The sequence below is a fragment of the Rhinatrema bivittatum genome, chromosome 5 (genome assembly GCF_901001135.1).
Source record: "Rhinatrema bivittatum chromosome 5, aRhiBiv1.1, whole genome shotgun sequence".
Lineage (NCBI taxonomy): Eukaryota > Metazoa > Chordata > Amphibia > Gymnophiona > Rhinatrematidae > Rhinatrema > Rhinatrema bivittatum.
The window spans coordinates 81,266,108-81,280,264 of record NC_042619.1 but is presented as its reverse complement, the minus strand read 5'-3'; the positions used below and the strand labels follow the sequence as shown (position 1 = coordinate 81,280,264).

General features: G+C 45.0%; 1 protein-coding gene across 1 annotated transcript in view; it reads right to left on the bottom strand.

The window, feature by feature from the left end:
- Nucleotides 1-14,157, bottom strand: part of ZMYM2 (zinc finger MYM-type containing 2) — a 581,711-nt gene that overhangs the window by 374,238 nt on the left and 193,316 nt on the right. The window contains exon 10 of the mRNA XM_029602506.1: nucleotides 2,308-2,424. Coding sequence (XP_029458366.1) covers nucleotides 2,308-2,424 — 117 coding nt within the window. The remainder of the gene's footprint in view (nucleotides 1-2,307; nucleotides 2,425-14,157) is intronic.

Here is a 14,157-nt window from a genome sequence, read left to right as displayed (position 1 = left end):
TTCGGGCATGCTCGGCTCTGACCGACGTGCTCACCCGCGCATGTGCGGTAGAGCTGCTCTCTACTGCGCATTTGCGGGCCGGTCAGAGCCCATTTATAAGGCAGATAATATTCATGGTAGAAAAAACCCAAATGGTCCATCCAGTAAGTCCAGCAAGTTTCTTATCTAAGAGACTGCCACTCCATGCAGGTTACACCCAAGCCTTATATTAAGGGTAGTAATATTAATTAAAACCAAGCACTATCAAGCCCATATCAAAATTACTATCAGTATTTTTACAGGTGGGCAGCTTTCATGATGTTTCAGACAATGCTGCTTGAATGTGCTATGCTTTTAGACTTGGCCGTAAAAGCAGAACTGGACTTTTCCTCTATTGTCCACATATCAGTACTGCAGCCAGTGAAAGTCAAGGCCCTGACTTTTTCCCCTTGCTGAAGCAGAGTGATGTTGCAGTTGCATCAAAATCAAGAAAGCTTATTTGTTAAGGGTAGTACTCCCCATACCTTCTGTTAGGGGTAGTAGCTGCCGCTTCATGCAGGTTACGCTCACGCACCCTTTTGTTCTTTTATACCTCTAGCCTTTAGGGATCCACAGTGTTTATCCCATGCCTTTTTTAATTAGTTTACTGTTTTTGACTCATCTTCCAGAAGGGCATTCCAGGCATCCACCAGTCTCTTAATGAAGAAATATTTCCTGATGTTGTTTGAGTCTTCCCCACCAAAGTTTAATTTCTACTGCTTGTTTTCCAATGGAAATAGCCTATTTTATCTGTTAGCATTTTACAGTATTTCATCATCCTGGTCACATGAACAATAGAACAGACCACAGTTCACTCTCACCTCTGCTGCTCATTCTCACTTCCTGCTTCCCCCAATTTTCCCTCCCAAGCCCTTATACGTTGCTGGCTCCAATACTCCTGCTCAATCACTTTGAGCCACATGGTGCCTGAATTCAGGCTTCTCAGCAGGAACATTGCTGATAGCATACATCCCATGTGCCTTCCATGGTCTGATACTGAGGTATCCATAATCTCAGCGCTATTCTAACGATAAGGGCAGAGAAGCCCAAAAATACAGGCACTATGAGATTCAATCATTTTGAGGCCCAATGGGCTACCACCCACTCACTTGCATTTTGCAACCCCAATTTTGAACACCACTAGCCTAGGACTACCATCTTCAACTTTTATCTCTTCAGGAATTTGTTCAAGTTCCTTATATCTAGGATATGAAAGAACTGTCACTTCTTTCTGGACATAAGGAACAAGTAAGATCCCTACTTTCTTTCCTATGGAAGCAAAGGTTTGAAGACTCTGGCCTTTAAGAAGAATATTTCCAACCCGAGCAGATCCTGGGTTCCAGCAAGCTTTGGTGTTGTTCTGGGCAGGCATTTGGAGGGATTTCTAGTAGATGTAATCTGTAATCTTGGCATGGGGTGGCATTTACTATCCTTAACAGAAAACTTAGAAGTAACCTGCACAGAAGAGCAGTTACTACCTAAAAGCAAACCTGCTGGGGCAGACTAGATGGATCATTTTGATCTTTAACAGCTGTCATTTGCCATGATATTATAATATGGAGGATGCAATCTGAGGTTACAGTTAGTCAATGATGTATGAAAAATTTCAAACACCTCCCTACAGGGAAGTCTTCTGGAATAAAGACTCAGATTGTGGTTATCTCAACCATGGTTTTGATTTTATGGCTGTATAGTCTTCTTTGATTGCAATGTATACGCCTTAAGCTCTACTGCCTGGAACATATCTTTTCAGTAACAACTGCTTCCGAGGGGGCAAATGTGAAACCTCAGATGTGAAGGATGGTTCAGATTCTGACTGTTGGTAAAGAAAACCAAATGCCTGACATGAATACTTCCACTGTTTTGATCTAGGTATCAAAGTACTATCAAAATATGCTCAGACATTTAATTTTTGTTAAGCAAATTGATTACAATTTCTATTTCACTTCCAATTTCTTTTATTTTTATGCCAAGTATTTGGAACCTCTCTTAGCTATCACCACCATCATGAACTTAATTAAGCTTAAAACACTGTTACCAGAAATTCATTCAAGTATTACACAGATACATGCAAGCTATTCATTCAGAGCAGATCAATGCAGTAGGCTAAGGGAAAACAGGGCTGTGGTGACAAATGTAAATCTAGAAAAAAATTTAAACAATTTGAAGATGCAAGCATATCTAGAGTAGTGAATCCTTGTAGACTAAAAGTTCTATTAAAACAGTTTCCCCTATTGAATTACCATAGAAGTGGGACACTAAACAATGCTACAAAAGTCCTTTTCTTACCTCCCATTCCAAAACTTCAGGTTTCGAAGAGAAAGTATTTTTGCAATAATTGCATTTCAACTGGATATCACTTTGAGATACAATCTGACCATTAGTAGAAGACTGTACACTGAGTGCCTGGAAAATGAGAAAAAGCATGAAAATATATAAACCTGTGATATAAATTGCCAATACACTTTACCTTTATTATAGAAAACTGAGTATGTCATTTTTGGGTAACGATCTAGAGAGCAGCGTTTTCTCAACCCCTGGTTTGCAGACTGCCACAAGTCCCTGGCAGCATTTCTGCCAGTCAGTGGAGCAATGGTCATTCCAGGATGAGGAGGAAGCAAGAATTGCTCGGCAACTGCATGCACTGCATTCCACCTGGCACCACAGCCAGAAGACACTTTTCCTAACCCCTCATCTGCCCTACCCTTTTTTTTCCCCAGTTGGGGCTGATCCTAAGGCCCCCATTTATGGGAAGGGAACAGTTGCAGTTGAATGTAATGAGCCAATGTGAGACACTATTAGTGTCTTCTTCGCTCTCAGGCCCCAATTCCTGTACAAAAGCCAGGAGGAACTGAGCATGAATGTAGAGCAGATGTTGACCATTTGTCAGCTTGTTAACATTCAGCTGCAGTTGCTCCCCTCCCCCAGAGACTGAGTCTTGGAACCAACTGAAAATAAAAGTTAATGGTGTTGGGTGTATTAACTATAAAAATTTTGCTGGCTGGCACGAAGAAGGGATTTTTTTAAATTTAATTTTTATTAAATTATAACATTTTTAACAAAAATGATACAATCAAGAATTCCAAGAGAAAAATAAAAAAAAATACAAATTGTCGATTATCCCACAACACTGGATATTAAGCCCACATCTAGGAGATTTGGAGGAAGTCTGATCAGATAAGCTGCATTCTATTTCCAATACAACCATTTCTTTAATAGCATCATATATTTATCGATGTCTTATCCCTGAGAAAACACTAATTGTAAAGGATCAATAAACACAAACTTATTGTTCTGGAACATTATCTGGCATTTACAGGGGAATTTCAAGAAAAAACTAACCCCAATATCTAGGGCAGATTGTTTATAAGAAAGAATTGTTTTCGTCGTGCTTGTGTTGCACGCAATACATCAGGAAAGACCTGTATCTTTTGTCCACAAAATTTCTTATCTTTATTCTGAAAATATTTTGTAAAGAACAGTTCTTTCTCTTCTCTTAATGAAAAAGATATTAATAAAGTAGCCCTAGAAGAAATATTGTCCAGAGAGTCTTCTTAAAAAAATAAAAAATAAAAAATAGACCCCCCCCCCCCCAGACTTTCCAAAATGTCTATAAATAGTACATCTTAGATATAGTAGGGATTGTCTCTAATTCAAAGGATAAAATCTCAACTACATACTTTTTAAACAATTCAAATGCTGACATCAATCTAGGTGTAGGAAAATTTAACAATCTAAGATTACATGACCGTAACTCATTTTCAAGTAATTCTATCCTATTATGCAGTATGAGGTTATTCTTTATAGATGATACACTAGTAGCTTGTAAATTACAAACTGTGGGATTCAGGTTTGCAACTGCTATCTCTACTCTATTAGTCCTATCTTCTAAATCCACAAACTTTCCTCTGGTTTCCACCGAGAAGGTGTGGATTTTAGTAATAGAATTTGATAATTTCTTATCAATTTTAACTGTTAACCTCCAACGGTCTAATAAAGATACACTTTCTGGCTCTACTTCATTCTCTACTACTTCATTACTAGGATCAAAAATTATAGTTGCACACTGAATTATACTGTTTACTGTAGCAACCTCCCCACCCATAATTGTTATACCTGATCGTATATTCCCTTCTGGGGTGTTCTCCCTCCTTATTGAAGTTGGGAGAGCACTTATCAATGGGTCTATAACTAAATTAGTCACAAGTGTACCTTCTCTTGCTGGCTGCAAAGGAGGTTGTGAGGACCTAGGACTTAAGGAAACTCCCAATTGAGAGTTACCTTCTAAAACATCCTCTACAATGGACTCACCCATCCGAACTATGTGGGAGTCTATGGGTCCAATCCTTCTAGGCTCTGTTATTGGAGAGGAGGCAAAGTTCTTAGATTTACGTTTCTTTCCCATATTTCAGAAAATTTTTTTTCTAGGGGCGCACCCCTTTGGCGTGCGCCCCTGAGCCCTAGATTTTATAATGTCCCGAGGGTGCCTGCCGATGATTTCACGAGCGGGTCCGCCTACTCAGACCGGGCTTCCTCTCACCTCGTCCAGGAGTCGCTGTTATTTCTCTTAAACTGCTACTTTAGCAGCTGAAAACTGGTGCCTTCAGCCCTCTGACAGCTCACTCCACTCCCCCAGGAAGAAGGGATTCTTGTCTTATTTAAATGACCAACAGGTAGCTGGCTGGGAGAGGGAAAAAAGGGATTTTAAAAATAAAAAATTTCCATTAAACTGGCCAGTTACCTTCTTAAAATCTAGACAGCTGACCCATAAATGCAAAGTTGCTTACCCTGTAACAGGTGTTCTAGGACAAGAGGATGTTAGTCCTCACAAGTGGGTGACATCATCAGATGGAGCCCGGCATGGAAAACTTCTGTTTCTAGAAACTTTAACTGGCACTCTGAGCATGCCCAAGCATGCTACTATCCACGCAGGATCTCTCCAGTTTCATAAATAGATGTGAAAAAAAAATACAACAAACCAGGAGAACCCAACATCACCGGGTGTCAGGCAGGTTTCCTGAGGGACTAACACTGGTCCGAGGCGACCTGTGGCCAGCGGTCCCGAAAGAACCGTAACTGAACATTGAGGGTACAGGCACGGGGCTTATGCTCCCTCGCAGCCAGTCAAAACCCCACAGCAGGGCTTTGTTGGGGAGCTGGTTGAGGTCTGGCGGTCCGCAGTTGTCAAGAATGGCCCCTAGAACCCACTTGTGGCGTACAGGCAAGCGAGGCCAGAGGGTAATATTTCCTCTGGCGATAGGACCTCCTGTTGCTCTGACGCGAGTACTTCCTGGCGAAGGATGGCGGGTCCAAATTAGTAGCTGAGAGATGCTAGGCGGCCTCATGATGGTCCAACTGAGCCACAGCATCTTACCTTGTTCCCAAACAGGTTCTCGCCAGTACAGGGCAAGTCCAAGAGCTTTTCCTGGACCTACAGCCGGAGGTCCGATGCTCAGAGCCACACCATTCTAAGGACACCGACGCCCACCACTGCCACCCTAGCTTTAATTTCAAACACATCGTAGTGGAGCGCACCTCGTGTTTGCCACACTCGAAGCCTTGCTGGGCAGCTGCCAAGGCTTCCTGCTGTTCCTGGGGAAGGCGCTCCAACAACTCTTGAACCTGTTTCCAGAGGTTAGAAGTGTAATGGGTCATGTACAGCTGGTAGGAAGTAGTCTGGACTATCAGCATAGCGCCTTGGTAGACTTTCCTACATAAGGCATCCAATGGCCAGGGTTCCCGACCCAAAGGCGCGGAGGCAGAAACGCATGGCTTTAAGGGCGGAATCCATCATCACTGACTGGTGTAGGAGCTGCCTCTTCTCAAACCTCAAGGCCTGATGACCACTGACTAGTGCAGGACCTGCCTCTTCTCAAACCCTAAGGCCTGCTGAGACAAGTAGATTGCATCCACCTTCCGGTTTGCCAGAGGCACAGAGATGGGGTGCTCCCAAATCCTAAGAAGTAATTCCTTAAAAATGTCATGGATCGGGCCAGCCACGGCCTCCTTTGGGGCCATCCATGAACTGGAGAACTTCCAGCATCTTGTGGCGGGCATCCTTCTCCGTAAGGAGCTGGAAAGCAATGGCTTCTCCCAAAGCCCACACAAAGCTCACAAAGGTTAGATCCTCCGGTGGGGACCAACACCTCATCTGGAGGAGACTGTTCTGAGGGAAAGTCCCTTGAGTCACCTGAAGGCAACTCAGAGATATCATCACCCCAGGGATCATATGGGGCATCCTCCTCACTGAAGTCTCCTGGGGACCTTCATGGAAGACGTGTGCCCAAGCCCCTCAGCTTCAGCACCAAGGGCACCAGTGGCACTGAGGGCACCACAGGTATCATGGGCTCCAAAGTCTCTGAGGAACTGAGGGTTGGACCAGATAAAACTGTGCACAGCAACAAAGTCCCCGACAGTGCTCTTAGCCACGAAACAGTCTTCCTCCGAAGAACACACAACTAGGATGACTCCGGAAGAAGTAGGACTCGGCAGCTGTTGGAGTATCGAGGGACCCCCAGGTGCCGGTAGCTGCTGCATGGGCAAGGAGACCAAGAGGATGTAGAGGCACTCCAACAGTGGTGCCAACATCACAGGGGCAGGCTCTGACATGGGTGAGGTACCATTGTAGTTGGTGGTTTAATGCCGTGAAGGGCTTGGAGCTCCATCTGCTGCACCCTGTGGTCCATCCTGGAAAACCGAAGCTAGGAGGGACAGAGGAGGGGAAGAGACGCCACCGGAGCTTCTCTAGAGCCCTGAGGAAGCTCGGTGCCCCATCACAGACATTAGTGGAGGAACACCTAGGGACCGGCCAGGTTCTATAGAAGTTGATGTCTCCTCTCCACTGGGTCGCTTCAGAGGCAACACGATGGATACCGGTACAGTCCTGAGCCTGGTACCATGAGATAAGTGGACCCTGTGCCGATTGCTCCTGAGGCTTCCCATGGTGCTCAGCCCAGTATTTCCCTGATGCTAGGATGGAGACGATCCTGTTGACCTGGAACACAATGACACCAATGAGGGCCTATCTCCAGCCCCTCTTTCTCGATAGGTTCGGAGCAATGTATCCTTGAAGGATACTAATGAAACAGGAGAGTTAGGGCATCCCAACAGAGAGGTTCCAATAAAAGAAAATGTAGGCCATGTGCCTATATGTAAAAAAATCACCGAAGATAATGATTTTCAAATTATCCCTAACAACCAAAAAGCAGGTTATTAATACAAACAAAACACACTTTGAAATGTCTGTATGCCAATGCCAGATGTCTAAGAAGTAAGATGGGAGAGTTAGAGTGTATAGCAGTTAAAGATGAGTGACATAATTGGGATGACAGACTTGGTGGAAGGAGGATAACCAATGGGACAGTGCTATATCAGGGTACAAATTATATCACAATGAGAAGTAGGATCAACTTGGTGGGGGTGTGGCACTTTATGTCCGGGAGGGTATAGAGTCCAACAGGATAAAGATCATACAAGAGACTAAATGCTCAGTAGAATCTATATGGATAGAAATCCCATGTGTGTTGGGTAAGAGTATAGCGATAGGAGTATACTACCGTCCATCTGGACAAAATGGTCAAACAGATGATATGCTAAGAGAAATCAGGGAAGCTAACCAATTTGGCAGTGCAATAATAATGGGAGATTTCAATTACCCTAATACTGACTGGGTAAATATAACATCAGGACTTGCTAGAGACAAAGTTTCTGGATTTGTAATAATTACTGCTTCATGGAGCATGGTTCAGGAACCAACAAGAGGAAGCTATTTTAGATTTAATTCTTAGTGGAACACAGGATTTGGTGAGAGAGGTAATGGTGGTGGGGCCACTTGGCAATAGTGATCATAACATGATCAAATTTTAACTAATAACTGGAAGGGGGACAATAAGTAAATCTACAGATCTAACACTAAACTTTCAAAAGGATAAAATGAGGAAAACAGAAAAAAACTGAAAAGTACTCTGTCGACGCCGCTGCCGAGGGCTTGCCTGGATCAGTGGACTGAGCCTTCCGAAGACTATGTCGACACTTTTCACGATGTTCTCCTTGGTCCTATGAGGAAAAAGTCGACACCTTTGGAGTAGTCTGTGCCGGTCAGGCAGCATCGGTGTCCCGCTGCTGGCGAGAGGTTGACGGCACCGGCTCAGATGATGTCGAAGCAGTCGATGGAGTCTGAGGCTTTTCCTGAAAAAGAAACTCCATCTTCTCTGAGCGGGCATTATGGCCCTTCGGTGTCATTTGGGCACATTTGGTGCAAGTTAGGATTTCATGGTCAGACCCCAAACATAATACACGAACCCTATGCAGATCTGTGATGGACACTGTCAGAGGACAGTGGGGGCACCAACGAAAACTCGACGCCATGGCTTCGACAAAAATTTAGCTGCGGTGTGGTCAATGGCCGGTAGGCCCCGAAGGCGAAACTCTATGGAATCGACCGAAAATAAGGGTAAAGTCTTACCTTTCAACCGAGGAGTACGGAATCGATAGGGGTTGCCCCTATGGGGCAGAATTTTTTGAAATTTTGAAAAGTTCCGTGAGGAAAATTCCTGTCAGGAATCTCTAGAGAGCTCCTTAACCCGTGTGGCTACTGTTGCATGGGAAAAAAAAAGACTGAAAGGGGACCCCTGCTGGATGCAGGGTTAGTGCCATGCTGGGCATGCCCAGTAGGTGCCAGTCAAAGTTCTAGAAACTTTGACAAAAGTGTTCCGTGATTGGACTCCATCCTGTGATGTCACCCATATGTGAAGACTACCATCCTGCTTGTCCTGTGAGAATACTTTAAAATAGTCGGCTCAGTGTGCTGCAGCAGTCAAAAAGCAAACAGAATGTTAGGAATTAATAGGAATGGAATGGTAAATAAAAGGAAATGTCATAATGCCTCTGTATCGCTCCATGGTGAGACCGCTCCTTGAATACGTGTACAATTCTGGTCGCCGCATCTCAAAAAAAGATAGTTGCGATGGAGAAGGTACAGAGAAAGGGCAAGCAAAATGATAAAGGGGATGGAACGGCTCCCCCCTATGAGGAAAGGCTGAAAAGGTTAGGGCTGTCCAGCTTGGAGAAGAGGACTGAGGGGGGATATGATAGAGGTCTTTAAGATCATGAGAGGTCTTGAATGAGTAGATGTGAATCGGTTATTTACACTTTCGGATAACAGAAGGACTAGGGGCATTCCATGTAGTTAGTATGTAGCACATTTAAGATTAATCAGAGAAAATTCTTTTTCACTCAACGCACAATAAAGCTCTGAAATTTGTTGCCAAAGGATGTGGTTAGTGCAGTTAGTGTAGCTGGTTTCAAAAAAGGTTTGGATATGTTCTTGGAGGAGAAGTCCATTAAATGCTAATAATCAAACTTACTTAGGGAATAGCCACTGCTATTAATTGCATCAGTAGCATGGGATCTTCTTGGTGTTTGGGTAATTGCCAAGTTCTTGTGGCCTGATTTGGCCTCTGCTGGAAACAGGATGCTGGGCTTGATGGACCCTTGTCTGACTCAGCATGGCAATTTCTTATGTTATGTGGGTAATTATAGGTATAAAGTGGTTATGTTTTCTTTTAGCTATAATAAAACAATATATTTCTTCTAGCAATAATAAAATAGATTACAACAGAGCACAACATAAAATACAAATGGTAATAAAGAGCATACTGAATAGCGAGCTAAGCTATGTACAAATCGGTGGTAAATTACTTCTTTGAGAAAGCAGAGTTGCTTACCTGTAACAGGTGTTCTCACAGGACAGCAGAATGTTAGTTCTCACATATGGGTGACATCATCAGGGTGGAGCTCAATCACAGAACACTTTTGTCAAAGTTTCTAGAACTTTGACTGGCACCTACTGGGCATTCCCAGCATGGCACTAACCCTGCATCCAGCAGGGGTCCCCCTTCAGTCTCGTTTATAGTAAAAGTACGTGCGAAAAATAAAACAAAATCGCAAGCATAACCAACTCCACGGGGGGGTGGCGGGCGGGGTTTCGTGAGGACTAACATCCTGCTGTCCTGTAAGAACACCTGTTACAGGTAAGCAACTCTGCTTTCTCACAGGACAAGCAGGATGGTAGTCCTCACATATGGGTGAATAACGAGCTGAGGATGCCCGAGCAATGTACCAAAAGCACCCAAAGACGTGCAACAAGCACAACAGGGGTGGGTTTTGTTAACAGGGCAGCCTGAAATTCCCAGCAGGTGTTGGAGGAAATTGGGTATTAAGCTGAGAATAAATTGAGAAGAACAGACTGGCCAAAGATTGCATCTTGGTTGCCAGCCTTGTCTAGGCAATAATGAGCTGCAAATGTATGGAGAGAACTCCATGTAGCAGCTCTGCAGATGTCAGCAAGTGGTACTGATCGAAGGTGTGCAACAGACATTGCCATTGCTCTAATAGAATGCACTTTTACACGTTCATGGAGCGGAAGACCCGCTTGCTGGTACCAAAAAGAAATACAGTCCGCCAGCCAGGAGGACAGAGTGTTTGCCCACAGGGATTCCCAGTCTAGTTTTATCAAAAAGAGAAATAGCTGGGTGGACTTCCTACAGACTGCAGTGTGATCCAGATAAAGGGCCAGCACCCGCTTGCAGTCCAAGGAATGCAGAGCCCACTCACCGGGATGTGAGTGGGGTCTTGGAAAGAAAGTGGGTAGTACAATGGATTGATTTAAATGAAATTCTGAGACTACTTTAGGTAAAAATTTTGGATGAGTGAGAAGGAGCACCCGATCATGAAGGAATTTCATGTAAGGAGGGTATGTTATTAGCACTTGAGCTCACTGATCCTGCGAGCAGCGGTCAAGCTAGAAGGAAGAGCATTTTCCAAGTGAGATGACGTAATTCGCAGGAGTGCAGAGACAAATGGAGGTTTCATGAGACACGCTAATACCATATTAAAGTCCCAAGCAGGAGCCGGAGGACAGAAGGGGGCTTGAGGTGTAGCAAGCCCTTCATAAAGCTCACTATTAAGGGTTGTGTGGAAATAGAGACATCTCCCTTACCCTTGTGGAAGGCGACTTCACTGACATGCACTCTAATAGAAGAAGTTTGAAGACCAGACAGAGGTGCCAGAGGTAGTCTAGAAACTTCGTTGTGGGGCAGGTAAAGAGATCTAATGCCTTTAATGTGCACCATGAAGAAAACCTTTTCCATTTAGAATAAGACTTCATAGTAGAAGGCTTTTGTGAAGCTACTAAGACTTGGGATACTGAGTCCGAGAGATTAAAGGGTTGTAAGATCAGCCTTTCAACATCCAGGCTTGTCAGCGACAGAACTGGCGGTTCTGATGTCTCAGCTGTCCGTCGTTTCTGAGAGATGAGAGACAGATCTGCGCCCAGGCGAATTTGTGGACAGACTGAGAGGTCAACAAGGATGGGGGAACCACACCTGTCGCGGCCAGTACGGGGCTATGAGAATCATGAGACCCTTGTCCCGACGTAGCTTCACTAGAGTATTGCTTATGAGCGGAAGTGGTGGATAGGCATACAGGAGACCTGTTGTCCAAGAGAAAGCGAAAGCATCCCTCGGTGGAGTCCTGGGACTGCGATGTAGGAGGCAGAAATTCTTCACTTTGCAGTTGTGAATCGATGCAAAGATCTATCGTCAGATACCCCCACTTTTGAAATATGTTCTCTGCACCTCGGGGCTGAAACGTGCGACTGAGTTTGTCCGCTAGTACATTGTCTACGCCCGCCAGGTAGGTTGCTCTTAGTAGCATAGAATGAGAGAGAGCTGAAGCCCAAATCTGTGCTACTTCCTGACACAGGAGGTAAGAGCCGGTTCCACACTGCTTGTTGATATACCACAGTCGCCACTTCATTGTCTGTTTGAATTAGGGTTGTCTTGTTGGAAAGGCAATCCTTGAAGCCTAGAAGGGCAGATCTGATTGCTCTGAGCTCCAGAAAATTTATTTGATGTTGCGACTCTTCGGCAGACCAGGTACCCTGAGTCTGGAGGTTGTCGACATGTGTTCCCCAACCTAGAGTTGAAGCATCTGTTGTCAGAATTATCTTAGGTTCTGGAACTTGGAACGGCAGGCCTTTTAGTAGATTGGACTCTTGCATTCACCACGCCAGTGAGACACGAAGCCGCCTGGTGACCGACAATGTTGGACATTGGATAGTGGGCTGAGACCACTGGGACTTTAAAGTCCATTGAGTAACTCTCGTGGCCAGGTGAGCCATCTGTGTAACATGTACGGAGGACGCCATGTGGCCCAACAAAATGAGTACATGTCGAGCAGAAGTGGTTCAGTGAGTCTGCATAGTGTGTACAAGTGTGGCAAGCAAATGAGCGCTGTCCCTGGGAAGAAAAGCTTTTATTTGGATCGTGTCGAGGTCCTCCCCAATGAAGGAAAGAATTTGGGACGGAGACAGATGGGATTTTTGATAGACTAGAAATCCCAAGGACAGAAAGAAGTAGTCCGGCAAGGTGAGCTGAGGAACTGAAGAACCGCTTCCGTAGACCTGGGCCTTTAGTAACCAATCATCTACATAAGGATAGACGTGAGTGCCCAGTCGCCTAAGTGCACTGCTACTACTGCTAGGCATTTCGTGAAGACACGAGGGGCCAATTGCCTAGTCGAATGGAGCACCTTGTACAAGAAGTACCTGTTTCATACAAGGGAACCAGACCGTAATTTTCTGTGAGACGGGGATATTGCTATGTGCATGAACGCGTCTTGTAGATCTAGAGAGCAAAGCCAATCTCCCTGTTGGAGCAGAGGGAGTAGAGAGCTCAAGGTTTACCATCCTGAACTTTTCTTTCATAGATACTTGTTTCAAGACCCGAAGATCCTATATCAGATGATGCCCCTCCATGACTTTTTTGGATTTAAGTATCGGGAGGGAACTTGTTCTATGGCATTGGCTTGAAGAAGGATGCAAGTTCCTCCGCCAAAAGGAATAGTGATAGATGGAAACCCACGGCCGGATGAGGTGGAGAGTCCGACAGGATGGAGAGAAAGTTTAGATGGTAACCATGAGCTATCCCACAGGACCCACTGATTCGTGGTGACCGTTTGCCAGATGTTTGACGAACATCTGTGGTGAAGTGGACATTTGCTCTCTAGTGGGCAGCAAAATCCAGAAGAGGGACCAGGCTGTAGAGGATGCTATGTCTGAGGCCTAGGTTGAGACTTTTGATACGGTCTGGACGGGCAAGACAGTAGTTCTGAGGAGATTAGTACTGCGTGCCTTGAAGGTTGTTCGTATAGCCTCCCTTCTGAATGCGCATTTAGAAGAGGTGGGGAACTCCATGTGCCCAGACCAAGAGTTGCCGCAACGTCTCGTTATGATCTTTAAGTTGAGCAACCATCTCCTGAATTTTTTTGGCCAAAGAAGTTATCGCCTGTAAGGGAGGTCTGCCAACCTCTCCTGAACCTCTGAACGCAGAATCAGAAGATTTTCAGGCCAGGCCCACCATGTCAGCACTTACTCCCAGCTGCTGACATCCTGGTGGCAGTGTCGAAAATGTCATAAGCCGAGCGCACCTCATGCTTACCAGCATGCCAGACCTTTTTTAAGAATGACATTGAGCTTGGGTCCTGGAACTGGTCAGGAAGGGAATCAGAAAGATCCTGAAGCTGCTTGAACAAGTTCCTGTGTGTTGCTGCAATACAGGAGATTAGCATGGCCCCATGGAAGACCCTACGACCAAAGCGTCAAGGAACTTCTGATCTTTTCCAGGAGGTGTGGATGCATGAGGCCGTGGGCCTTCTGGGCCTTCTTCTGAGCGGACTCAACCACTACTGAATGGTGGGATAGCGGAGTTTTTTGGAAGCCGGATGCGGCTTGGACTAGATATGTAGCATCAGTCTTACTGTAACCAGTGGGACTGTCCCTGAATGCTCCAAGTTGCATGTGAAGAAGGTCATAGGGACCTCATGGACATTACCTCTTTAGGTGATTGACAAACTGAAGGACTTCTAACAATTTTATGTCTGGAGTCTTCTTCAGTCTGGAGGGTGAAATGGTATAGTTTTCTGACATCCCTTTGACGAAATTTATGAAAGAGAGGTCCTCTGGTGGAGACCACCTCCTCTCTTCTGGAGGTGACGGCTCGAATGGGATATCACCTGTGTCTTGGGAATCCAAAGAATCAGACTAAGGCTGAAAGGGTTGATCCCCAGCGCCCGACTTTT